At 48.5% G+C, this 27,718-nt stretch overlaps 1 protein-coding gene across 1 annotated transcript; it reads left to right on the top strand.

Moving 5' to 3' along the window:
• On the top strand, positions 1-27,477 carry LOC100232659 (heparan sulfate glucosamine 3-O-sulfotransferase 3B1). The gene is made up of 2 exons (XM_002195095.7): positions 1-609; positions 23,322-27,477. The coding sequence occupies exons 1-2, from the start codon at positions 176-178 to the stop codon at positions 23,938-23,940; spliced, it is 1,053 nt and encodes a 350-aa protein (XP_002195131.4). The 5' UTR covers positions 1-175; the 3' UTR covers positions 23,941-27,477.
• The last annotated feature ends 241 nt before the right edge of the window (positions 27,478-27,718 follow it).

The following is a 27,718-nucleotide window of genomic DNA, read 5'->3' on the forward strand; positions in this document are numbered from 1 at the left end:
GCCGCTCTGCCTGCGCTGCGGCGGCGGGAGCGGCGCGGAGCGGGCCGGGCGGCAGCGCCGGGCGCCGGCGGCGATGGGGCCGTGCTGAGGCTCCGCGGGTGCCCATGAGGCGCCGGGCAGAGCTGATCCGAGCCGCGCGGGCTCCAGCCATGCATCCCGGTGCGCCCGCGGGCACATGGGGCAGCGCTTGAACCGCTGCCTCGATGTCTCCGTCGCGTTGCCGCCGCTGAGGCGGAGGCTGCTGCTGCTCTTCATCATGCTCTTCCTCTGGCTCTATATGTTCTACTCGTGCGCCGGCTCCTGCGCCGGGCTGACGACCCACGGTTCAGCCGCGCCGTCCCGCGCCGCCCCGCCGCTGCTGCCGGGAGAGCCGGGCGAGGAGAGCAGCCTGGAGGAGCAACGGGCAGCGCCCGACGCCGGCAGCCCCATCTCCAGCTTCTTCAACGGCTCCGGTACCAAGCGGCTGCCGCAGGCCATCATCATCGGCGTGAAGAAGGGCGGGACGCGGGCGCTGCTGGAGTTCCTGCGGGTGCACCCCGACGTGCGCGCCGTCGGTGCCGAGCCCCACTTCTTCGACCGCAACTACGAGCGGGGACTCGCCTGGTACAGGTACGGGCCGGGGCGGGCAGCGGCCCCGCGGCGGGACGGGCTGAACGGGGTCCCGGCCGAACTGCGCTCGCCGCTCCGCCGCGGGGATGCGGCCGCTCCGGAGCACGTTGGGGAGCGCCCGGGGCGAAGAGTAAATGTTCCGCTAAATGCTCTCCCCCGAAAAAACAACCCCTAAAAATATAATAAACCCAGCGCGCAACTTGCGGTCCCCGTTAGCCCAGGCGGCGGCGGGACGTCTGCAGCTTTTCCGCGAGCCAAACCGTATTTAATTTTTATATAAAGGTTAAATATTAATTTAATATTTTTAAATACTCTTATTCCGCTGTACTTCCAGGTCTTTTGTGGGAGCGTACTTTTCCTCCAGCTCAGAGTGTTGCTGAGGGATGACTGCTGTGTCCCCCGGGTCTGCACGGGCTGGCGGACGGTGCGCTCAGCGACCGCGTGTTTGCGGGGTTTTTGACCCATTTGGGGTTTGGGTTTTTTTTTGGGGGGGGGGGGGGTTGGGGTTTTTTGGGGTTTTTTTTTGTTTGCTTGTTTGTTTTTTGGGTTTTTTTTTTTAATCCATTGGGGTGAGACTTGAACAGTTTTCTCTTTTTTTCCCTTTTTTTGTGTGGGGGAGTGGGGGAGGCGAGATGGGGAGGATTTACCCGTTTGGGAATTTTTTTGCTCGTTTGGAGGGGGTTTGACCTGTTCCGGGAGCGCTGCCTGGAACTGGCAGGCTGCAGCTCCACGTTCCAGATAAAACTTCCTCACTCGCTGCGTTCAGTCTCCGTTAACTTTCTCCTTCCCCGTAATCATCTCTGGAGCTGATCGATTGCCCGAGGTCGCGATCGCCAGTCCGGCGCTGCGGGAGCGGTGTGGGGTGTAGCGGGTAACGGACGCGTCGGGAACGGGATGAACCCTTTGCTCTGGGAGAAAATTATAAATTTCTGGCTTGTATCGTATAAAAATGTAAGTGATTTTGCGAGGAGCAGCCCGGTCCGGGATGTCTGTGTGCGGGTGGGCTCGGCGGAGCGGGCGACAGTGGGTGCGGAGGAGGAGAAGCGCGATCGGACACGGAACGTGGGGCGACCCTCATTTCAGTGCCTTTCTCACCCTTTTCCGATTGAAGTTCCTTTATCGAGACATTTTGAATATGCCTTTCTACTGAGTGTTTACCGGAATGCTGAAGAAGCCGAAATGGAAACTTTGAAGCTAGATGGGAGCTGTGAAGTTTTGAATTGTAACCTCTTTGTAGTCTTGAAACTCCCACCCGGCAAGTCCGATTAGGTTTATGCCTCCTCTGTTTTAGTGTTGCCATCCCTCAGCAGTTAGTGAAGTAAGTGCAGGATAAGATCAGATGAGAAGGAAGTAATTTTTGAAAGCTGTTTCGTTTTAGGAAATTCTCTCATCCTGGTGGAGGCTGTAGTGTGTTGTCCCACAGCAGCCGAAATGAAACCTTTCTAAATTCAACTGAGTTTAAAAATTTCACATTTTAAAGGAGAACTTGCATATAACAGAGCATAAAACCTGTCAGGATTTATCAGCAAAATGCTGTTGTATGTGTTGAACTCTGTTTTTAATTAGACACCTAAATTAGACCATAAAATGGTTGATTAATCTTTTACAAGTAGGAGGTGGAAGGGGAGAAGGAGAGAATAATGCTTATGATTGAGTTCATCTGTTATCCCAGATGTAGTGGGTGAAAGCCAATATTTAAAGGATACACATTATTTTTAAATTTGGAGAACAGGTATTCTGTTTAACTTCCTAAAACTTCACCTTATCAGCTGCTGAATTTTAAGCAGCGTGGGCCCTATCCCTGCAAATACACTGTAGTTTTTAATTTGTATCTTTGTGAAAGGGCTGTTTTAGCTGAGATCTGACAAATCTTGAGGTCTGAATGGTGATGCTCTCAAGCAGCAAGAGATGCTGGAAGTCTTGAAATCAGTCGTGCGTGATTCACCCCGAAGATGGGAGTGTGTCTGGCTGTCTGTGGGACTGCGCCTGGGTCAATTAGGGGGGACTAAATAATGCAAAATACTTGAGGGAGGATGAAAACCAGCAGACAAGTTGTTATGTATTGCGCGTTATTTCTAACTTAATTAGAATTAGATGCAGAAGTTTGTTACTATAAATTTAGTCATTTAAAGTCAAGTCCTATAGAGTAATAACTCTAAGCTCATGCTGACTTCAGTGAATCTTGGCTTCCCAGCACTCCTCAAGAACATGTTTATTTCTCCCAGACCTAATGAAGTTTTTATTTATTATCTTAGTATCTATAAGGAGATGTGTTTATATTTTCTTATTAGTATTCCAGTACAGTTGGATTAAAGATGCTATAAAAGGTGTGTGGTGTCAGCATCTTGCAGTGAGCTGGGTAAGCCTCATCTCTATTTTTCAGATACTTTTGCTCAAATCTACTGAACTTTGGAACTGGGGGAGTTAGTCTGTCCTCAGCACCCAGAGTGCAGTGCAAATCCAATTGCCTGGCTTTGAAAAGATGAAGATAGAATTTTTGACCCATGTCTCATTTAAAGTATATTTTAGCTAATTGGCTAAATCTGTTTATATTTGTTAGGAGTTTAAGTTTAAGTTGTTCCTGCCATCCAAAATATTTTTCAGATTTTCAAGATGGAAGGGCATGAGATTTACTTGTTTAGCTTGATGAATTCTGATTTTTGGAGGTGATTGTGTTTAATCCGGTTTAACTATTTATTTCTGCCTGAAGTTTTCATCTATTGAAAATAACTTTAGAAGAAGGAAACACAAACTTGTTCTTTGCTCCATTTTCTGTCAAGTGAAATGAAATCTGTTCGTTTGTTTGGAATGCAGAACACTATCAAGTGGTGCTGAGTATCATTCCTGAAAAGCTGGGGGGAAACAGGACAAATTAAATGGGTTTTTTTGATAGTGAGATGACTAAAATTTGGTGGAAATAACTTCTGTATACACATTATGGGGTTTTCTCACCTCCCCCCTTCCACTCCGTAATGAATACAGCATGTTAACTGCTTCTAGTGAAAATATGTATTATGACAGAGGAGAAATGGGATCCAGCCACTATTGCAAACTTATTTTATGAAGTGCCTTGAATTTTTGGATAGTAGAGAAGTTTCCTCTTTGTGACAGTAGGGAGTTCAGCTCCACAGACCGTGTGCCTGTGTCGGGCTGAGCAGCCTCAGGGATGTCGCTGCACTCTTTGTGGTTTACTGTAGAGCTTGGTGGGGGAACAAAATATTTCTTCCAAGCCTAGCAAATCAGTTGTTGAGTTTCTTTTATTATTTTCTTCATTTGATTCAACAATGATGCATTTTGAAATGTCCTATGGACTTGAAAGCCTGTTGTGCTATAATTATTGCAAGAAAAAAAAATGATTGTCATTAGTGTTACATGTTTCGGGTTTTTTCTTTTTTTATTATCATTTTCAGCCCAGTAGGCTGTAATGCCCAGTCCCTCCTGCCTTGGGCTGGGTGTTGTCAGTCCTACTCAATATCACAGATTTATATTTCAAGTCTGTAGCTCTCTGCTAGGAACCCCTGTGCTGTGGCTGTGACGGCTGTAACTGTGACAGCAGGACTAGCGTGAGCTGCTCTGCCTCTAGCAGTTCACCAGGGAGACCATGTCTCCTTTTTTCTTCTTTTCTCTTATGGAAAATTCTTAAAATGCTGGTGCTTTGTCTTCCCACTACTCCTAGGTGCCTTAATTCATTGTCCTTGCTGGGAATGGGTGATTTGGATCAGCAGGCTCAGGTCCTGTGGTCTGGTGATGTGTGATAAACTCTTTCAAATATGCATTTCTTAGACTCCAAAATTGATTGGACTTTAGGGTGCAAAGTTGCTTGAAAGCAATTCCTGAATTGGGAGAAACTTCCTTATTTTTTTTATTTTTTTCCTATGAGCCTCCTTTTTTTTTCCCCAAGGAATATGTGAGGGTACAAGCTGGTGCTTGCAATCAGCCAGGCTGTGAGCAAGGGAAGTATAAGATTAAAAGTTTGGGGTGAAAGTCCTGATGAACCAAATCTTGAGCAAGGCAGGATTTTGCCCCCGTGTTGGGCCACTGTCTATAATCTCTGCTTTAATTAAGGTTTAATACCTGCTGCTTAATTGCCTTCCCAGTGATGCATGGACCCAGCAGCACAGACAGAACTGTGGTTGGGTTCCACTGAGTGTCACATGGTGTATTGGCCCCAGGAAGTTTGGGAACAGTCCTGATACTCCCAACTGGACTTTGGGTGCAAATAACTACATCTGAGCAAAGACTGGTTCCTCCACTGCCTTCCTGTGAGTTGTGCTGGCTCAGAAGAAACATCTCCTAAAGGACAGTTGTGTTCTCTGGGAAGGTTTTGCCAAGCAATTTTTGTATTGAGATTTTCTTTTCTTGATGTGAAAAAAATATTTAAAACTCAGCTATTGACTTTGCATTGTGTTGTGCTTAAGCAAGTGGGGACTCTCAGTGGTCCCCTCAGAATGTGCATGGAGTTCAGTGCACCCTTGGCCACGGCAGCAGCTCCCCATGACTTGTCTTGAGCTGCTGTGCAACGTTGGGAGGAAAATGGCCCCCAAAAAGAAGGGCTGGGCTGCTATAATCAGTCAGCAAGGCCCTTGTGTTTGCATGGGATCATTCCTTTAGATCTGAGGAGGGTTGAGTTGTTCAAACAGATGGCAAAGATTATTCGTGTTGCTGGGGTTTCAGTGCATGCTCTGTTTCAAGCATGTTGCCTGATATGACGCACGTGACATGTTCTTCCCAGCACGACGCTGGGGGGATGACATTGTCTGTTGTGATCGGGTTTCATGGCCTCACCTGTTGAGCTGCTGAACTTTTCAAAGTTGACCATGCGTTGGGGGTGACGGATGCGGATGGTGGATCTGCCTGGCTAATCATGTTAGTGCAAGACCCTGTGGCCTGCCGGGAGCATTGTGCTCCTTGGCATGAAAATGATGGGAATGAAAACCCACGGGCTCAACTCTGAGTTTGGGATTTATTGCTTTTTTCTTTTCAAGTGGGCCATGGCAGGTGTCTGTAACACACACCGAGAGTTGGATATCTCAAGGCACTTCCAGGCAAGCCTTTGTTTTTAAAAGCATCCAGCAAGCCCTGGGTGCAGTGGCTATAGAAACTCTCCCCGAACTACTGTTCTTTGGAGCTGTATTTCCAATCTGCCTGATGATAGGAATGTCCTGTATTCGGGGCTCTCTTGCTGAGCTGCTCTGTTCACTTGAGCCTGTGTTTGGGGCTATTTACTCATCACAGCTAGGAAGAAGTCTAATTTAGTGATCATTCAGCGTAGGATTCATGTCTCCTGGTGGTATGACCATGAGGGACCAATGGGTTCAGGGCCAGGGTCATGTGGGATGGGTAACAAATGGGTTCAAAGAACAGCAAATAGTGGGGCATGTTGTCTCAGTGGTGCTGTTAGTGGGTCAGGGGCTATCAGCTACTACCTGTTGTCACCATGTGGTGTGTGAGGATGGGCTGGAGAGGTTTCTTCCGTGGTTTGTGGGAAATGACTAAATGCTGTGCTGGGTCCTGACTTGCTGCTGATGACTGTACTGGGACTTGCCCTAACCATTGCAATTCCAGGTCTTTCAGCAGCTTGCTGTGTGTTTAATTAGCTTTCCAAAAACACCATGTACTTTTTAGAGGTGCTCAGCCCAGCAGCAGCCAGAAGGCAACAGGGTAAATGGACCTTATCTTAGCTTTCTTAATGGAAACAAGGGGTCCTGTGACGAAACATATTGATTATCAGCAGGCTCAGAGGAAAAGTGGGGTGAATTCAGGACAGGTGTTTGTGGTGGTGTAACTTTGCCTTCGGGGAGTTGTTCCCACTCTGAAGGTGGCACGAAGGAGTGCAGAGACAAGTGGGGAAGGGCATCACATTGTGCCATGGGTCAGATGAGGGCAAGAAATGGAGGTCAGCAGCACCTCAATGGCAGTCCCTCTGTTTCCTAGGGAGAGCAGGGTCTGCTTGGCCGGGATGTGTGGTGTACCGTAGTCCATTCATAATAGTGATCCAATGGGGACAATCTCTCCAGGTGCCACGCTGGCTTTGAGCATTCCCTGTGGTGGTTTTCCTCTTAGGAATAGCCATGAATGAGGAGGAAATTAACTCAGTGATGATGATTTAACATGTGGTACTGGGAAGGTCCAGAGGGGAGGAGGGACTTCTGGGAGCTGCCTTGCTTGTCTGCCTGACCTTTCTTCCTGGCCCTGTGGCCTCAGGAATCATTCAGATAAAACCAGAAACTTGGTTGTTTGGGACTTTTGATGATGTTGGTGGGAATGCTAGAGAAAAATAGGTGTACAGGTGCTGCTAGCAGATATCACAGTGATTTCTGGTAAATGAATAATTCCATTTTTAAAATCTTTCCATCAAGATATGTGAGCATGGCAGTGCCCTGCCACGTGGCGGTTAGGGAAACTTTATTTAGAGAAAAATAATTCCAGGTTCTGCTAAATGCTTTGCATCTGCGTTAACCTCCTTGGAAATGCCCTGGAACTAGCCTGCTTCTACAGCAGTTTTGTTTTCTTCTCTTTGTGCAAAAAAGGGAGGGAGGAAGAACATCTCTATAGAGGGATGGTGTGATCTAGCCCTGGCATCAAGGGAGTCATGGCTCTGTTTGGCAGCAGGTCTGACCCAGAGTTTAATTTGCAGCCTGTCTGGGATGCAGAGCAGCGTGGCTTACCCTGCCCTCGATGTGGCTTGTGAGGTGTCACACATGGAGCCTGGCTTTGCTATCCCTGTGCTGATGGGTGTCGTCCTCCCTTGTCCTGGTCTTCTTGTGAGTGTTGTGCTAATAAAATTCCATAGGTCAGAGTTGTAATTTGGCCGGTCTTCTCTGCTTGTTACTGCTGGGGATTTCTATGAATACACCAAAGTGGCTGGTTTGTAATAAAAGTGAACAGTTTTAACCTTTCCCTGGAACTGGCCCAGACTTTGAATTCCTGTCATTGCAGCAGGCAGCTCTTCCAGAAGAGAGGGAGAATTATTGTGCACAGGCTTTAATTTTATATGCCAATGTACAGTATTATAGGTGGATGTGTGCATTTGATACATCCTTCCTAAAAGTGAACACAAGGCCAAATCCTGCATTGCCACAAACATGGTCCAACAGTACTGAGTGTGACTGTATTCTGCTACACTAATTCCCTTTAAAAATACACTTTTTCATGTGGGAAGTTTTCTCTGATGAGAAGATGAGTCTTCAGCAGCATGTGGTGACAGAGACTGAACATGACTGTGTCTAACACAGTCCAGAACTCTGCCTAGGGATGGGCTCCAAGATCAGACCCTCAGTGTGTATTCATGTGACTGTGCAGAAAAAGTCCTCACAGAAACCAAAATCCATTACAATTATAAATTTCAATAAAGCATCTTGACAAGCTTTATATTAAAAGCCCCAAGCTTTCAGCCTCTTTTGATTATCAAATGCAAACTTGCATTAAAACTTGAAAGACTTGAAACTTGAAAACTTAAAACTTCAGCTGTGGGTGAATAGCACAGGGAGACATAGGAAATGTTTGGAAAAGTGCTCATATAGTGAAAGGGCAGTTGCGCTGGGGTTAAGCTCCAGTAGTATTTTTGATTTGGACTGGGGTCCAGGGGCTGCTGAACAGGCTCAGAACATGGATCCTCCTGTCACTAGGGGGAGGATGAAACCCCAGTGCCTTCCTAATAAAGTGCTTTGCTTCTTCACTGAGCTATGAAATATATTTTTCAAAACTGGCAAGGCCTGCAGCTTTGGCTTGCCTTCAGTTTGTTTTTCTAAAGATGTATTAGACTTGGAAGGAATTCAGGAGGTGCTGGAGTAAACAGGAGGTGTGTCCCAGCCCTTCTGTCCCGGAGTGGCTGTACACGGTCCTCAGCTGTTTGTACACAGGGCTGTGAATGCTGTTGCTAAATGTGAATTGCAGAAGAACCCCGTGTCTCTGCGTGTGGGAACAGACATGCTGCCTGCCACTGAGGTGCTGTGCCTCTGCTCTGAACCCCCTGCACACGCCTCTGGTGCCACATTTAGTGAATTGTGCCAGATCAGAGCCAGTGTCCTGAGTGCTAGGGGCTTCCACCTTCCGCAAGTGGGTTGGAATGGAGCAAGCTCATGGAGGTCTCACCTGCGACCAGTGGGGCAGTGGTAGAAGTCTGGTGGCTCTGAGAATCCTGCTCTGACTTTACTATGGTTGGACCAACCAAAGTGAGCTACAAAAAGCCGGACAGCCTGGGCATTGCTCCTTATCGAGGACATGCTTAGCAAAGCCCATCTTCCCTTTCCCCAGTGCAGTGCACTGAACTTGCTGCAATTTTACACAAAGCTTGTAACACCTTTTTTTCCTCCCCTTTTAATTTCCCTCTTGAGCTGGTCTGGTAACTAATGAGCCTTGGGCTGTCTGCATGGCATTTGGAAAAGCAGAGGGAATAGCTAATACAGGGTGTTGAGCAGGGAAGGAAGCTTTGAGAGGAGATATCAGCCTTGCCAAAGCAGAAGTGGAATAGCCGGTTAGGGTTTCAACCTGGGAGCTGCTGTCTGCTTGGGTAATGACGGGTTGGTGCTGCCCAGACTGCTGGATTGTGCTGGAGGAGCCACCATGCACACACCAGAGCCTTGGCCAGCTGCCCTGGCTGCACTGCTACTGCTGCCTCCTCCTAGAGAAGATTCCAAGGTCAAACTGCTCAATGCAGTGTAATAATTAATTAGGCTATATATAAACAGAAAGCTCATGTGGTCCTAAAGTAGCTTAAGAGCCTGTGGGTTTCCTCTTCTCCACCTTCCTCCCCACAATCTTCCTCTTCCGGGGCTCCTCTGGGGTGAGCCCTGCAGTTGTGGCAGGCTCATCTGTTCCAGCAGGGCTTACCAGTTGGGTTAAGCAGCTGCACAGCTGGGTCAGAGCCCAGAAATGATGGGGGCAGAGCAATGCCTGCTCTGCCTCACCCAGTTCCCCCATCAAACCCACTCCTGGTGCCGGAGGACAGGCTGCCAAGGCTCTGCCTTCCCGAGTGAATCGCTTTACTCACTGGTCGTGCCTGATGGGGAGCAGCCCTGAGCTGGGAATACCTGCTGGCATTTGCCTTCAGCAACAGGCATTCCAAAGCTCCTGTTGCTTTAAGACTCAGTATAGCAAGAGCTAAGCTGGACAGCTTGTTCCCCATCATGGGGCACATGGGGAAACTACAGTGTGGGGTTCAAAACCTCCTCGAAGACATGCTGGTTGGCATTTGCAGAATGGAGGGGAAGAATAAGCTGAGCTATGTTTCTTGGAAGAGCTACAAAAACTTATGTTTGTAATGAAGCTTGGAACTAAACCCAAGCTATTGCTTGCCTTGTGATTCCTGAGGAGCTGAGGTTTGTATGGTATCAAAATTAATAATACTCTTATTAATTTTCTCACATATTGATCTAAAACTGGTCAAAGCTCTCTCCAAACTCCAAATGTAAAAATTTAGGAATAACATTTATTTAAGCTGTGTGTTATTTTCAATGTAGCTGCATAAACATCCTAAGGAAAATTAAACATCAGATTTCTTAATCAAGCATTAGTGATTATGTGCTGTCAAGGCAGTTGGAGAAGGGCAGAGCAGCTTCCAGCTCTTCCAGACCAGCCTAGGTTTTACAGCAGGGGCATATGCATGCCCTGAACCCATCAGCAAAGTCTGATCCTTGTTTTGCACAGGGAAATCTTTGAAAACCAAAGAAACCCCACGCCTGGCTCCAGGAGTTAGGGAATAAGCATCGTCACTGCCCATATTTGCTCTGGACCCTCTTCTGCTGCTTCCTAGGACATCTCCTCATGCATGTCTAGTTGACTGAGGGCCACCACTGGGGGTGAGGGTGGTGGAGGAGATGCCTGGGGTGATGGGCTCCATGTGAGAGGTTGTGTTTTGTTGGTGTAGGTTATCCATCTCCAGCTCCCTGGCTCTCCAAGGCAGAGCTGACTTTTCTCACTTTTCAAGCACTAGGCTACATCTACATGCTGGGGATGGAGGCAGAGAGAAAGGACTTTGTGAGGCTCACAGTGGAGTCCCAGATCAGTTCAGCTGGGTCAGAGGTGGTTGCGCTGTCTCTTTAAGAACCCAAGGGTGTAGAGATCAAAGGTGTGGGTGAGTCAATTACAATTCACTTTTGGTTCATCCATATGTTTGGACAGTTCAGTAGTCACCCATTTTATAGTCTTACACCCATTGATTTGTTAATCTGACACTTGATTTCATCTGAATAATAATAGCTGTCACTGAGAGTCCTCAGTGTTCAGGGAAAAGTCATTTCACTTGGGTTGTACTCTAAGGCCTTGGCAGACTGGCCCATGGTGCTCTTTATGTACAAGAGCTTGAAGGACTTGTGGATAATTCAGCCCCATGGCTGGCTCTGGAAGGAAATTGACTCTGAATGAAAGCAGGGTGGGATGCTGGAGGTTGCTGGAGGGCTTTGGCACATGTAGTTTTACTCATAAGGCACTTCCTGGTAGTCACCATAGCCATGGACCTGCCATCACTGTGCATGGGGTGTGAGGAGATGGCAGGGTTACACACAAAGACAGCCCAAGCCATCAGAAATGGCAAGCAGGCCCTCTTAAATAGTGCCTGAGTGCTCTGGACTAGATCAAATCATTGGTATGGCCATGTGAAGTCTCTAATTATGTGAATACCTTTTTAATGAGAAGTAGCGCTTTGCATCTGTTGTACTTGCAGCAGAGCATCTCCACCAGCTGAGCCTGCTCTTTAAAGAGCTCTTGGCTGGGTGTCATTGACTGGTTATGACCACACCAAGATCCCAGGTAATGACTGGGCAGAAAGGCAGTCTGCAGACAGACCTGCTCCCTCATGTTTCCCTAATTGGCACCTGTCTCCCTCCTTCACTGGGAATTTCTCTCCTTCCCAAGGCTGGTTTGGTTCCTTCTGCTTTATGCCGAGTCCTGCAGTGTCACTGGGGATGCAGGGATGTGGTGGCACCACAAACCTGCAGCCCAAAATCCTCAATGGGCATGCTGGGTTTTAGTCCTGGAAATCAATTGTATTTTTTCTCTCTTTGATACTTGATGTGAGGTGTCAAAGGGAGGGGAGAGTCAGGAGGTTCATCCTCACCTGACTAGAGATGTTGATGGAAAAAATCTCCTTCTGGACAGATGTCTCACTGCCCTGGTCTGTTTGCCATGGAGAGCTCTTGATTTCCAGCGCTATTCCTTTATGAAAGCGAATCACAAATCCATTAACAAATGAGTTGAGGTGACAATCTCATTTGTGTTAAAATGCATTTAGGGATCAGTACTGAGAAGATCACCGGTGTATTAATTTGCCAGGCCTTTTGTTCCAGTGGGTGGCAAAATCAGCTCATCCCAATGAGGGTCACACTGACCTGGCCAGTGCCCAGATTACAGATGGTTGTGGTTGGTGCCACCCCTCCCTTCTGAGAAGGAAGCAGGAGACTTTCAGAAGTTAATTAGGTGTCTCAGCTGGGAATATAGTCTAAACCAATTTTGAGTTCTTGACCCACTCAATGAGATGCTGAGGGTAATGAACAACTGGTGAGTACAGGACACGCTTAGTTGGTTGAGCACCCTCCCAGTTTTCCTCTGATGGATTCGTTCTTCCATGCTGTTACTGGCCATGGGGGGAAGGTCCTCTAATGGTCAGAGGGGCATCCCCTTCCCTTCATCACATTGAGGAGAAGCCTCAGTGCTGCACAGTTTCAAGGCTGGTTTGGGTGCTGCTGAAGAGGCAGGTGGACTCATGCAGCTGAGGTTTGGCAGCACCTTGCTGGCATTACTTGGCCTGTGGAACATGTGTACATGATCAGAAAGGGCAGAAAAAACATAACTTTCTTTTTTCATAATGAAAATGGAAAGCTGACTTTTCTGTGCTGTTGTTTTGAGGGTCTTTGCTGTTCAGGTGGTGCTGGATGCCCATTGGATCCCTCTAGGTGCAGAAAGTGAATTCCTGGAGATCCTACGTGGCTTTTTGAAAAACTGTAGATGTAAGTGTGTCTTAAGATTTGTTTCAAGCCTGATCTGGCCCTGGCCACCCTGTGAGATCCCTTCTCACATGCTCTAGAAGAGCTAGTGGTCTCTGTTTCAGATGTGACATGAAGACATGGGCATGTCAGTGCACAGAGGAAAGTGCTGCTGGGTGAATGAAGTGTCCCTGCTCCCACCTCCCTGCTTTGTTATGTCCATGATGAGGTTGAGGAGCAGGAGCAGAGCTGCCACCAGTCCCTTTTGGGGGCTCTAACTCAGCACAGTGGTTCAAGCCTGACTTTGGCATGTCTTTGTGCAAGGGTAGACAAATCACTGGGGATACTCCCCCAGCATGAGTTATGATCCGAAGGGTGAGAGCTGGGGTATCACTCAGGTCTCCAAAGTCTGTCAGGAGGCTTTTTTCTCTAATCATGGCTGTAGACCCAGAGCAGGAAGGCTGGGCTTAATTAGGAGAAATGTGTGTCAAGGTGGCAAACAAAATCCTCCCTGTGCAAATGCTGGGCCACTCATGCAGGTGTTTTACAAAGGGCAACATTATCAGTGTAACTCATTACCTGCCTGTGCAGGCACACAGATTAGGGCATTTTTTTCTGTGTTGGGAAAAATACAAAAGACCTCTCAGCAGGGCTGTGATTTATGAACATTGCATTAGGGGAACATGGTCATACCCATATCTTGCTGGAGTGGCTGTTGACTTGTATTTCCTTTTGGGGCTGGCTCTTTACTATGTGGGTTGAGTTTTTTTTCCCCACTTTCTGGCAGAGTTGGAGCAGGTGAAATGTGGTGGCTTGGCAATGCCCCAGAGGAATGGCAAAGCCTGGGATGTTAATCTCCTTGTGGTGCTCTCCTGGGTAGAAATTTGTCAGGTGCTTCTGAGTGTCAGTGGGGGTGGACCAGGGTTAGCCATTCACATTCAGCTGCTTTTTGGTGGCTGGACAGAGGCTACTGCCATGGTCACTACATGGTTACTTAACCAGAAAGTTGATTTAGGAGTGTGGGCCATAGAAATCTATATCAATATAACTGGCATGGACCTGCAGCCTAGAACAGCGCAAACCAGAGGCTGTTTCTGTTGAACCAGCTCCTTTTCTGGGAAACTGGGCAAGTTCCCTATTGCAGCACAGCTACAGAAACAGTGTGGCAATGTGTTAATGACATACGACTGTGACCATCTCCCCTGCATTGATTACACCAGAGGTGCCCTTTGGGTCCGAATTGAGGTGTACCCTGCTCACTGGGCTCAGCACCTCCAGCAAAACAAGTCACTGGAACAGGGCCTGGAAGAGGAGGTACTGTAGGGATGAGGTTGTGGGATAACCTCCTGTGGGCTACCTAGATTAGGAATACCTCCCGGTGTCCTGGCCAGGGGCAGGAGCCCCAGGGTGCTCTGGTGTCACAGGCAGGATGAGCCAGGAGGATGTTGTGTTCCATGTGCAGGGGTGGGTAGCTCAACCCTTGGATGAGTTCTGGTGCCCCTTGGTTTGGGCCTCTAATTCCTGAAACACCTGGTGCTCCTGGGACAGCAGCAGAATGCCAACAGGCTGTATTCTTTCTTCAGCGCCACCCCTGTGTGTCTCAGTACCCACTTCTGCCTCCTCCACATCCCAGAGCCTCACATCTCTGGGGCTTAACCTGATTATATTTCTTCCTTTGCTGCACGGAAGCATTTTCCCAAGACCTAGGAAGAAGAGAGATGTCTTGCAGACCTGTAAGGAGCAGTGCCCCAGGTGGTTTAACATCTTTGAGAGGATTAGTGCTGTTGCTACAATTAAGAGAGCAAATTGGCGGGTGTGGGAGCTGTCTGGGGCTGTGGATTCGATGGCTGAACTTACCACCAGTACTGGCTGGTGCTCCTGCCACACTGGGGGTTTGTGCCTGAGCCCTGGGGGCAGGGAAGGGGTGAGAGGGAAGAGGCTGTGGTGTGAGCAGTGGGCATTGGTGTTTCTTGGACATGTCTGAGTGGCTGCTGTGGGACAAGAAAGCTGACAGCAAGGTGTAGGCTTTGGTTGGGACTTATCGGAACAGCCCAGTTGTTCTCTTGATGGAGTTGCAGCCAAACCCCTGAGTCCCCGTGTTCATGTGAACTGTCTTAGTCCCACATCCTCTGCTGCAGGAGACCCTCCTTTAACCTGGGTACCATGGATGTGTTTTGAATATACCACCATTATAATTTCTTCATCTGCTTTTAAGCCTCTTCCAAGACAGGCTTCCTTTGCACAGGCCTACTCTGAGCTAGCAAAAGCCTTGCAAGGGCTGTGGGCTTTTTGTCTTTTTTGTCTCCACAATTAAGCCAATAACTCTATACCCTGACTCTCTTACTTTGCTGGGTTTTTTTTCTGGACAAGGATATTCTGTGCTTGCAAGTGCCTACCTAGTCCAGATGCTGGTTTCAGCTTCTCATGAGGGCATGATTGGTACTACTTAAGTAAAGCTGAGTTCAAGAATTTGTGTCTCTGGTGCAAGGATGTGTTGAACTAGCACTCTTCAAGAGCAGAACTTTGTCTTGCAATGAATCTATAAGTGGATCTATCAAATCTTTACATAGTAGGAGGTTAGTACATATAATGTCAACTATAGGCTATAAATTCTTGAGGGAGAAGAAATTACTGGTCTTTCTGGTTGCAAAAGAATAAGAGACAGAGGCAGTCCAGAGAATTTATTTTTTACCAGGAATGAGTTGTAAGCACTGAAATTTCTCTGGATTCCTAAAATTCTTCCTCTTTCCTCCCTTTCAGGCTGTTGTCTATTTAATTTATTGAGAAAAATGTTCCTACAGCTTTGCAATAAACTCTTGCACGCTGTGACAGTAATCTTGGCTTGTTACAAGCCTGCAAATGGTGCAGCTCTGGAGTAGTTGCTGATTTCCCAGAGCGAGCAGAGCTGAGCTGCGGTGTGAGTACTGGGGACTCACACTGGTGGCCTCCAGGTGCCAGAAGAGAGGGAAGAGGATTACGCTGGTGCAACTGAGGCACTCCTGCAGATATAAATTCCAGTTAAACACTCCAACGGGGCGCATGAAGAGGTGTCATGTACCAGGAATAAAACACACAGTTTGGTGTGGACAGTTGGTGCTGCGATCTGCTGATAAAGGGGCTTTAGTCCCAGCTTGTCAGTTAGCTCAGTCATATTTCCTGCTGAGTTCAGGGGATTTTTCCCCCTTAAATCATGAGTTTCACAGAACTTCCCTCTCCTTGCTCTGCTTTTAAACAAAACCAGTCCTTTTGTCCTTTCTGGGGGAAATGGAGACAGATTGGAGTTATCTCAAATGACCGGTGGGCAGCACAGCCCGGTGATGCTGGGCAATATTCTAAAGAACTCACCCATGAACAGCAATTAGCTTTTAATTGTGGCACTGCCGCCTGCCCGGGGCTGCCGGAACAGCACCGGGCGCTCTTTGTCACCGGAGCAGCACCAGGGGGACCCTGGGCCATGAAAGGGGAGCGGCGGTGACCCAAAGGAATAAGATGCTCATTTCAGCCCCACCCCCTTACTGCGCTCAAAAGCTCTTATTTTCAGAGCAAAGCACTATTGAAGCATGGGGACAATGGAGCCCAAATCCTGCTGGGGGAAGGGAGATGCTGGCAATTGCATCTTTTGTTGCTTTTTCTTCTTTATTTGCCCATGGCCTCCCCCATCCCACCCCTCCAAGAAATCCACATAGATGCTCGCTAGATGATAATGAAATCACTTTCTTGGGACCTTGCTAATAGGATTATAATTATTACTGGAGATGAACTGGAGTGAATAGAATATTTACCATTTCATCTTAAATTATTGTAAATCCCTCCAAAGCAGCCCTTTGATATGTAAAGTGCTGCTCCTCTCCCCGCCGGTGAAGATAATTATTTAGTGGAAGTTCAGAGCTTTTTAAGTATGGTGGGGAGTAGAAAGAGGCTTCCGTGTTTACACAAAGAGAAGAGGAGGGCCTGTGTAATGAACTGGGTACATTGATGAGTATCTTGCCTGGCTCCAGCAAAGGAGAAGGGAAAGTTCTTGCTTAGCAGTTGTAACATCTCGCACTGTTATTTGGGGAAGAGGTAAAAAAATAATTGGAAATTTAGCCCTTCCTAGTCCAAAGAAAGCTCCACATCCCTGCAACCTGTGTTCAGTTGTTGTGTGACCTAACCAGTGACAGTGGCAACATTCTGAGTTTGTTCTGTAGGGCTGGAGGAATTTCTGTTAGAGGAATGACCAAGTAGCCCGGGCATCCTCAGCCTGGCAGAGAGATTTCTTGGGGGAAAGTATGGTGCTCGCCAGACTTGGAGCTAGGCTGGAGATGGAGGGAGGGATGGACTGGTGAGATGGTGCAAGGACTGGGGCTATGGTGTGAGGACAGGGGCTGTTGAAAATGGGCAAAGCAAGGAGCCTTGCCTTGGATGGGCTGTGCATGCAGAGGTTCAGGAGGAATCACAGAATGTCCTGGGTTGGAAGGGACCTTGAATATCCCCTCATGTCATCCCCCTGCAGGGATACCACCCACTAGACCAGATCCAACCTGGCCTTGAACACCCACAGGAATGGGGCAGCCACCTAGACAAGGGGTTGGAAGAGACATCGGCTGAGGATTGTTAGGTGGACGAAGTGTGTCAGGCCTCTGGAGCTGAATTTGGATGGAGGCTGGGAAAGCAGTAGGGGACACTGTACTGCTTGCCCGATTCTTGGTCTGCCCTTTCCCTCCTCTGGCTAGGGCTGGAGATCCCCAGGCCACAGGGGAGGAGAGGGCCACAAGGAGAGGACTGCTGTGGGCAGATTCATGTAGTGTCTGCAAGGAGGGTGCACTTCTCTCAAGTTTCCATGGTGGTCTCGGCTCCTTGAAGCCTTCCTCCCAGAGGCGTCCCTGCCTGGAGCATAAGCTCAGGTAGGAAGGGGGGTTGCTCCAATCAGCCACCTCCAAGACCACCTTTATGCTTTGCATCCTTTGCCAAGGAACAGGCATATCTCAGGAGCCATGGTGACATCACCCATCAGCCGTTCTGTTACTGGCTGTACTTTAGCTTGGTGTCATCTTGGGTTTTCAAACCCTCTGTCATTACTCTGAAGGCTAAAAAGATCTGTTTTCCCCTAGGATGGGAGAAGAACTTTGTTGTTTCCTTTTTGTATTTCTATTCACCTTCTTGCAATAACTTTTCAATCTAATTTATGCAGTTTCTTGGGAGGATTTGGGAGGCACTTTCCCCAGAGAAAAAATCAGATTGTCAAAATGCGGTTTTCTGAAAAGGAATCACTTTTTGTCTTCTTGAAACATCAGTGAGGAATAGGGCAGAAACTGGTCAGAGATAGGTCAGATGCTCTGTGTGTGCAGTGCTGGGCTGCAGAGCCAATGGTTATGGGTTACAGACGTGAATTTGGCATGAATGTGGCTGATGTCCTAAATAATTTGACTTGCTTTTCCTTACATTTCCCATGTTTTCCTTGCTTCTAGGGAACAGCTGTGGGGGGAAAGTTTAGAAATTCTGCGCTAAAATGGTTCTTGCTGTATTTGCTGGCAGAGCTGCTGTGGGGACTGCTGTGAGTGCACTCCATCTCCTCCAGGAGAGTTTTATCACCTTTCCCGAGGGAAACTGAGGAAGCACAGAGGATTGAGGAAGTGTGGTGGTGTGGAGCAGAGGTGTTTGAGACTGCAAGGTGCCACTGCTGTAGCTGCATCACAGGACAACCTGATTTTAAGACTTACCTGTGGGGCTCATTACTTGAATTTGTTGGAGAAGGGGGAACATCTCCCAGAGTGGTGCTGGCTGCTCAGCTCTGGGGCTTCTGTTGGAGGTGTTGCAGGACACCTGAGTGTGCTGGGCCTTGGCTGGGCAGCCGGGCAGTGACCCCTTCCCGGGCAGATGGTTGTGGCTTCACCCAGGCTCAGCCCTGCCCCGGGCTCCGGGGGCTTATCCCAGCAGGTGTTGGCTGTGGCAGGAGGTGCAGGGGGGCACCAACAGATGTCCCCAGGGATAAAACCAGACACCACAGCTGTGCTCTGCTCTGCACTGCTCTGTCCTACCTGTGGCAAATAATGCAGCAACAGGTTGCGGGGGTCCCCTCACCCCCCTGGCCTGCTCCTCCTTGAGAAGTAGCAGCAGATTAGCCTGGAGCCCCTCTGTGCAGACAAAAGCTGCCACAAAGGGCATTAGGCTTCAGAATTGGATTACATTGTGGCCACCTGTCATCCCCACTTTGTAAATTTATCTCACTCTGGGTCTGATTTTTACATTGAAGAAGTTTGCACTTTAAAAAACCCCACAAAATCCCCTGCCCAGTGCCCAGGCATCAGCCTGGCTGAGTTCATCTTAGTATCCCTTCTTATTCCAGGCTTCAGAGCTGCATGGGGCTGGGGATTAGGGCTGTTTGAATGAAGAGAGCCTTTATTACATTAGTTTAAGTGGTTAATAGGTAAAGTAGGCCAATCCATCTTTAGACTAAGCCTATCACTTCGCCTACGAAGGGTGCATTTCTTCACCAAGGAAATGTTCATTAAAGAAAAAGCTTTTCCTCTGCCCCTCTTGACATGTTAATAGCTCAGGGTTAGGGGCTTGCTCTTTGACTGTGCAAAATTCATAGCTGTGCAAAATTCATAGCTGTGCTCACACAGCAACTTCTTCCCCTTGCTGGGACCCAGTCGCTGGCAGCTCTGCCCTAGTCAGCAGTGCTGAGCCCCAGCAGTGCTTTCTGGCTGGGCTGGGTGGGGAATAAAGGGTGCTGGGAGTCTGCTCCTCATCCTCATTTCCTTCTTCCATGCTCAATAAGCACGTGCCTCATCCCTTCCCAAGCAGGGAAGTGGGAATGGAGTTCAAATGACAGGTAGAGGCAGTGCTTTGGGGCTGGGACTCTCTGCTGTGGGATGTTCTCAAGGCCAGAAGTATTTGTGGGTTTGAAAGGATTAAACAGTTCATAGTCACTATGAAATAGGATTATTTGGATGCAGATGCTGTCTCCAGAGGTCTTTGAACTCCAGGTTGCCAGAAGGCAGGAGGATAACAAGGCAGGAAGGATGGCTTGCCAAGGTTTTCATACTTTTCATACAAGATTTTTCAGCTGCAGTTTCCACTATGGCCCTCAGTGGTGTCTCTATCCAGCCCTGGGGCTCAGTTGAGCTCCCTGTTTCCCACAGCCTGGTTCCCTCTGTCATCTCCCTTTGCTCTCCCATATGGACAGCAGTGGTAGCTGCACCTCTGCCTTTCTCACCTTGTGTCAGGCAGTGCTGGCAGGAGCTGCCCATGTCTCGAAGGTGCCTGAGAATCCTCCATGGAAACAGAGGCTCCACAGCGGTCACAAGCTGCCTGGGGTGATCTGTCTCCACCTGAGCTGAAAGCAGGTTTCTGCTGGACCCCACGCCTTTCTCCCAAGCGACTGCATCCTGCCAGGAAATTGTGGCTTCTCATCATCACAGCTCCTCTTTTTCCCCTCCCAAAGCAGCAGCTGTAGTTTAGCATGGCCCTTACTGTCTTGGAGCCCCAGGAGCAGATATGTTCAGGTCTGGATCTGGTCCTCCTTCCACCAAAATGTATGTCCAGTGTGTTCTGTTGGAGCTGCAGTGCTCTGCTGGTCCAAGTTGCCCTTCTCCAGCCGTGGCTTGACTGGGAATAAATTCTTCTTGCTGATTTTTCCACCACTATGAGTTCAGACCAGCCAATGTACCAGTTCTTTCTGTCCCTGAGGCTCTGCTGTCTCTGACTGCCAGCATGATGGATGGTGCCTCTGTGGGAGATGATGGAAATCAAGGGAAAGCTCCTCACAACTGACATGCCCATCCAGTAAAACTTTGCTTTCCTGGATGTGGTGTTGTCAGAGGTTCCAACCACCTCTATGGGCCACAATATTTGGCTTCACTTGCAGCTGTCTTTGTTTCATGCAGCCACTTAACAAACAATGCAGAGTCTGAGACAATCTTGAGGGTCTTAGTTGTGGACTGTGCCTGGCACCTGTGTGGCACAATGAAGGGAGAGCAGGAGCAAGGGCCCGAGGGCTGGTTTTGGTGGATCCAGGCCTTGTACATGGGTTGAAGGTTCCGTTTCTACCTCTGCTCCCCTTCTGTGAGCAACAGTCTGTGTTGGCCAGCCTGAGGGCAGTAGGTGTGTCAATGTGCCTCCTTCTGCTTTGCTTGCTCTGATGGGTCACCAGCAAAATGTTCTTAAATTGCCAAGAATTCAGGCCCTCTCCAAAAATAACAACCTGGGACGTTGAGGCTTGCCCAGAACTGAATACTTTCAGCACAACTGCAGTGTGGGTCCAGAAGATGAACTGCTCTGCAAAGGGGCTGACACCAGGCCAATGGATGCCTCTTAGGTAAAGAGTTACTCCCTGCTTTCTTCCACTTATGGTGAGCTCCTCTGTATTTGCTGAAATGCTAATTAAGAACCTCTGTTTCCCAACTGAATCAACTGCCTTGGCACTTCATCCCCAGCAATTTCCTCCTGTTTCATAGCCCAGCCCTGCCCAATGCCTTTCTTGTGCAAGGAGGGGAAAAATAAACCTTGCATCATTCCCACGAGACTGATAAATACTGGCTGTAGTAGTCCTGGAGGAGAAATCAGTCCCAAAATGCAGGGTCCCATACAACCAGCAATCCAATGAACCTGACCTAAAGCTGAAGGGCTTCAGTGGAACGTGGGCAACCTGAGAATGTTTTGGGAGGCTTTCTCCTCTCTAGGTAGCCCCTAGGCCATTAAGGACTTCATGGGTGGAAAACAACCTCTTAAATCAAGCTGAAAAGCAGTTGGTGGCCAGTGCAGGATGTAGAACTTGGGTTTAATGTGGCCATAAAAGGAGACAACACTTAATGAACAAATGTTGAAATCTACATCAGCCCACGACAAATTTAAGAGTTGCTCTGAGTGTTATTGACTGGCCCTATTCTGTGACAGCATTACGGGATTGCAGAGTTGGCCAGAAAGATGAAGGATTAGTCAGAGTTTTATTCTGCTTGCTGGTTTTGGCACACACACTAGCTTCCAGAAGCTCTCACATCCCAGGTATCTGGTAGGCCAGCGTGATTTTTGTCTGCATGTGAAACTCCACTTGTGTGGACTTGAAATCCCAGCCTTCGGGGTTGCCACCACCTCTGGCCATGACTGGAGGTTTCCACAAGCTGATATCCTCTTCCTCCACAGTCCAGCTTGTGCATTACCACTTCTCCCAGAGTGCCATGCAGACCTGGCACAGGGACTGTCTCTCACCTTGGGACTACGGAGAAGGGCCTTTATGGGCAGTCTCCAGGCACAGCTCACAGGGATGATGGAGGTGCAGCCTCTGGGTGCCCCTTGCCAGTAAACACATTGCACAAATGTAATGCCAGAGGCTGATAAGTGAAATACCAGGTGAAGTGTGAGCTCACCAATAGTTGCATAAACAGCTACTGACCAAATTTCATAGACATGGGATGATTTTTGATGCAAACAGAGCTCTCATTCCTGGATCCCCTGTTATTTGCCCTCAGAACAGATTTGTCAGTTTTCTTCCCTTGAATTCTTAATCAGGGCAACCATTGCCTTTAGCACAAATTATCAGTGGCTGTTTTAATTGCAAGAGCCCTGGTGATCTTTGCTGTGGAAGCATAACAGCAGTGAGGGAGAAGATGGCTGTTGGGAACAGCCTCTGTGTGGTGTCCTATGGCTGAGTGAAGCACAGCTTCAGGCTTGCAGATCACATGCTGGCCGCTTATTTCTCTGTGCTGGGTGGATGCTCTGAAAGCTTAATCAAGTTTTATAACTTTAATTTTGTGCTTGACTCCCCTTTTGCCTTTTCTTTTCAACTATCTCACAACCCAGAGCAAATTAGTCCGTTTGGGCTATAAAGTGAAAGACCTGGCAAACAGTCGAAAATATTTTGTCTTGCCTAGTGAATGATAGGAAACAATTACTCTGCCTGCTTCATGCCACTTCCATCAATTCTGCAAGCTCCCTACTCTTTCCCCATGTGGTTAATTAGAAATAGCCAGGGAATAAGGTGGAATTGCTGGAAGCTTTAAGTTTTAAAAGTACCTTGTGAAGGGATGTCCTGCCCATGTGCTAAGGTTGTGTTCTCCACAGTTGTATCCCATATCCTGACCTGCTGTAACCCGTGGGGCAGTGCTGGAGTGGGGTTGTCTTCATTGTCTCCTGGACTGGGATGCGCTGAATACACCATGGGCAGCTCTTGATGCCCTTTCTAGTTCATGTGAGGAAACAAGTGATAGGGAATAGTAAAGCAGGGGGTGAAACTGGATGCAAGAGGACACTTGTGAGTGAAGTCCTGCTGTTGGCAAGCCAGGGAAAAATTGCACCCTCTTGCCTGAATTGGGAAAAGTTTTGCCCTTGGAGAGTTGAGGGAAAAGTGAGGTAGACATACTCTAGTGATCTCCTGCTTTTCTGCTGTACCATCCTCTCATTCCCATGGGGAATGGGGAAATGAGCTCTGGATTGGGGCTGAGGTCTCAGTGGTGTTGTCATGAGCCAGAACAGCCACCTGGTCCAGCTCAGGACCCATCCTGACCAGTCTAGAGCTGGTGTGGTACATTCAGCCGTGGTCCAAGCGCAGAGTGTAGCTCAGCTAATCCACTCATTAATAACTGGGGGATTACTCAACTGGATTTCTAATACAGTGGCCTTTAATAATAATCCCTCCCTAATCTCTAGATCAATGGGAAATGGATTTGCCTGTATGATCCAAATGGCCTGTGAAGGCACTTTAGGGAGAAGAATTCTTGTGTATCTATGTGTGAACATATATGTAAGTGCATATGGATATTTTTGTTCCTCTTCCTTGCCCTTCTGACCTATGTCTGTGTGTTTTGCTGGCAGGGACCTGATGCCCAGGACGCTGGAGGGACAGATCACCATGGAGAAGACGCCCAGCTACTTCGTCACCAAGGAGGCCCCAGCCCGCATCTCCTCCATGTCCAAGGGCACCAAGCTGATCGTGGTGGTGCGGGACCCCGTCACCAGAGCCATCTCGGACTACACCCAGACGCTCTCCAAGAAGCCTGACATCCCCACCTTTGAGAGCCTGACCTTCAAAAACAGGACTACGGGCCTGATCGACACCTCGTGGAGCGCCATCCAGATCGGCATCTACGCCAAGCACCTGGAGAACTGGCTGCTCCACTTCCCCATCGGGCAGATCCTCTTCGTCAGCGGGGAGAGGCTGATCAGCGACCCCGCAGGGGAGCTGGGCAGGGTCCAGGACTTTCTGGGCCTCAAGAGGATCATCACGGACAAACACTTCTACTTCAACAAAACCAAGGGCTTCCCGTGCCTGAAGAAGGCGGAGGGCAGCAGCAAACCCCACTGCCTGGGGAAGACAAAAGGCAGGACCCACCCTGACATCGACCAGGAGGTGGTGCAGAGGCTGCGGGACTTCTACCGGCCCTTCAACATGAAGTTCTACCAGATGACAGGGCAGGACTTCGGCTGGGACTGAGCCTGGCATGGGAAAGTCCCCTGTTATTACTTACCCAGCACGGTTTGCTTATATAAAGAGATATATATGTATGTAAAATGTACAGAAATCTATTTTATAATAATTTATTTTTAATTCCTAAGCAATTAATTCACTAAGCTGCCTAACCACACTGGCTAGAATGGTAGCCTGTAACGTGTTTAACATTCCATGGTGTTTAATTCTAATGTCTCTCCTTTCTTTGTTTTTTTGCTCTTCTTCTTTCTCTTTGGTTTCATTTGTAACAGACAGTGCTTCCACTTTTCCTAAACAAAATTTGTATTTAAAAATCAAAAGAAGGGAGGGAGGGAAAGCACAAGTTTATTTTTGTTACGGGTATCTGGCCTTTATAAACACTTGCTTTCCCTATTCCAGTGTCCCAGTCTCTGCTCTGCTGTTGTGCTCCCTCATCCCACAGTTTTCTGGTTAGTTCCATGGCCCTGGGGGGTGTTTCTCTGGGGTGGGTGGGAGGAAGGCTGGGCATCCCTGCTCCCCACATACCTCTGCTGAGCAGCAGCATGTTTTCCCAGTGGCTGTAAGTGTGGGAACCCCGAGCCAAGGGCTCCTGCTCAGGATTGCCAGGAGGGCAATCTGCTCTTTTTCCAGCAGAGAAGCTGCAGAGCTTGTTGCATGGGCAGAGCTCTGCTCAGTACAATTTTCCTTCCTGCTTTTTGTCCAGGAGGTTCTTTCCCACAATCCCGCTATGCATTTAAAATCTTTACTGCAGGACAAATGTAAAATGCTGTGTCTGTGTGCGACGTGTGTGGTGCTGGTCAGAATGACTTGCAGAAAGCATCACTCCAGGAACAGCCATGCACACCAGGCACTGCTGGGAGATGGCAGTGCCTACAGCATGTGGAGCACCCTCCACCCACCAAAGACACCAGCAGAACCACTGGGAAGACCTCAGGTGCCTGCCTGGCATCATGCCCAGCATGGAGCGTGTCCCAGGACATGGCACAGGCACTGTTATCTCCAGCCCCACGGCCACCGCAGCACCTCCCAGTACATGAGACTAGGGAACATCACCCTCTGCCCTCTTCATTCCCAGCAGTTTTTGGTCCAGCACCCTGTCTGTGGTCTTTCCCAAGGAGCATCATTTGCTTAGAGCCAGGGAGAAGTGCTGCTTTACCAACAAAGGTGAATCTGTAGGAAGGCAGGGGGGAATCTGGGTACGCTGGGGTTGGGGTTTTCCTGGCAGTCCCTGGGTGCCCTGGCTGAGCACAGGGTTAGCAGCCAAGCAGGACAGGAGGCTCCAAACATGTAACCGGTAACCTGAATGAAATCCTTCTCCTCGGGTATAAGAACTTGCTGTGGGACTCCAGGACAGGTTGGGTGGGCTGTCCTGAGAGCTCTGCCAGTGTTTTATGAGCTTAGAAGGTCCAGCTTTCCTGATAAGCACTGTGTGTGTCCAATGCCTTATCACTGCTGGCAGAGGTTCTGCCAGCTTGACTGGAACACCAGAGCAAGGTGGCAGCAGAAATTACTTTCTCATTAATATTTAACAGAAAGAGAGCTGTGATGACTTTGGGCAGCAGATCTCCCCACACCTCATCTGCAGCCCTGAAATGATGCACTGCACTGAGCATCTCCTGATGTTGCCATGGGAGCACTTCCAGAGGCAGTGTGAGTGCAACTGGAAACAACAAAAGCACCAAAGGGCAGAACATCTAACTTCATATGCTTTGCCTATAGAAATCCATGCCCTGCACCTCTCCATAGTTACCCATAGCTCCCCCTTGGAGCTGCCCATTGCAGCTGTGGTGGGGCCCATTCGGTGGTGTTTCCCAAATGTTTGTTTCACTTTTGGAGCCTCCCCCTTGCCTGCCCCTTCCCTCTCTCTGCTGTGGCTGTTGGGTGATGAAAATGTTCCTCAAGCCTGGGCTGCTCTGTCTGGGTCTTGATCTAGTCCTGCTCCAGCAGACAGAGCAAAGAGCAGACTTGGCTCTGGGTCTGCTGCAGGTGCCAGGGAGCTGCCCTTCAGAGCTTTGTTTAAACCTGAGGGCTTTTCACCTGCTCAGCAGTGTCACACCTCCAAAGGGATTTAGGGACTCGCAGCACCATATGTGGGTTTACACTTGGGGTGCACTGCACGTGGGTGACCTCAAGGAAAGGGAGATTTTAAGCATAAAATCAGGCTGAGCTGCCTGCAAAGCTGCTGTGAGCAGGATCCAAATCCCTCCTTGGGGTTTGCCTCCAAACACATCTTCCCACAAATAGGGAAGTTCTCCTCCTTGCCCTGAGCCATTTCTAGTGAAGAAATGACACTTTGGGCCAATGCAGTCTGACTTCAGAGGGTTCAGGTGGGATGTGGGACCTGCTGGGCTCTGCAGGCTGACAGCCCCTGCTTTCCCTCTGTCCTGTAAAATCCAGCTGCAGGCCTGAGCAGCTGGGTGGATCTATGCACTTTTGAGGGGATTGGCTTCAACTTCAGCCAGGTCCCTGGCTCTGTTTCCTGCTGCCAGGACAGTGCAGGAGTGTGTCTGCTTTATCCCACACCCTGCCACTATTGGGTGACTGAGGGGAAGGAACTGCAGGCACTAAGAAAATACTTTCTGGTGGAAAAACAAGTGATTTTTGCTTCTCAAAGCGCAGTCTTCCTTCTAGCAGCTTATGCAATGCATGGAAAGAAGCTTGACCTCTCCACTTGGCCCCTGGGTGAGCTCCCAGCCGTGGCTGTGCCACCTCCCAGAGTGTTTCACTGGTGGAGCCTCCAGGAGCTGAGTGTTGGCATGGGCTCCTCCAGGTGCTTCCCTCCGCAGTGTGTGCCGGCTGCTCAACACTTGAAGAGTTTTGCATCCCCTACGTCTTCCTTGCCTTCCCGGATACAAGTTTTTAATATCCCAATGCCTTGCTCAGCTGTACAGCAGAGTGTGGGCTAAATTTGTATAATCAAGCCCTGCTGCAAAGAACTCTGGTGGAGCAAACTTGTTGGACAGTGCAAATACAGTGAGTGAAGAATAATTCTTCTAACCATAAGCAAATTGTCTCAAAATCCTTAATAATGAAGTCTGCACTAGACTTTTAATGTAAAAAAGCCTTACCTAACAAATATGATAATGAAGGTGAATTTTCTGTGGTGTTCATCTGGTTGCTAATATTGGAATCAGTGGTTTTTTTTTTAAATACCCCCCCTTATTTAAATTAAGCTTGGAGGTGTGATTAGAAGTTTGGTTGGTTGATTTTTTTTCACATTGTAACATTTATTTATGGCTGAGTTTCATTCAGTCCTGTATTCTGAAGTGCAGTATAGCTATTAGTGATGTGTTGTCTGAAACATGATTCTACAGTGTAGTAGCCAATTTGTAAAAAAAAAAAAAAAAAAAAAAAGAACAAAATAGAAAAAAAACAAACAAAAAAAAGCCACAAAAAAGAAAATGTAAAAAATAAGTATATGGAGTATTTTGTGGTATGTGCAACACAAATTAATTTTACACTGAGAAAGATGTTTCTAGGAAAATTAAATTCTGATAATTCATATTATTTGTATGAAGAAATAAAAACTCTATTTTCAGAAGCTACAGGCACGGCTGTGTTCATTTGGGAGGGTTGGATGTGCTGTCTGTGCCAGGACTGTCCGTGCAGCTGCGCTGGAGCCAGCGGCTGTCCTGAGCAAGCGGAGGTGTCCGAGTGCTGCTCGGTCAGTGGTGTGGGGCTGACCTGTCCTGCTGGACACACCTGCAGCTGGACACACCTGCAGCTGGACACACCTGCAGCCAGCTCGGGGAGGAGGTCTGAGGGACAGCCCTCAGCCTGCTGC

The sequence above is a fragment of the Taeniopygia guttata genome, chromosome 18 (assembly GCF_048771995.1).
Source record: "Taeniopygia guttata chromosome 18, bTaeGut7.mat, whole genome shotgun sequence".
In the NCBI taxonomy this organism is placed as follows: domain Eukaryota; kingdom Metazoa; phylum Chordata; class Aves; order Passeriformes; family Estrildidae; genus Taeniopygia; species Taeniopygia guttata.

Coding starts and splice junctions, on each gene's coding strand:
- LOC100232659 (XM_002195095.7), top strand. CDS start 176: ATGGGGCAGCGCTTGAACCGCTGCCTCGATGTCTCCGTCGCGTTGCCG. Junction 610..23,321: donor CGGGGACTCGCCTGGTACAG/GTACGGGCCGGG, acceptor TTTTGCTGGCAG/GGACCTGATGCCCAGGACGC.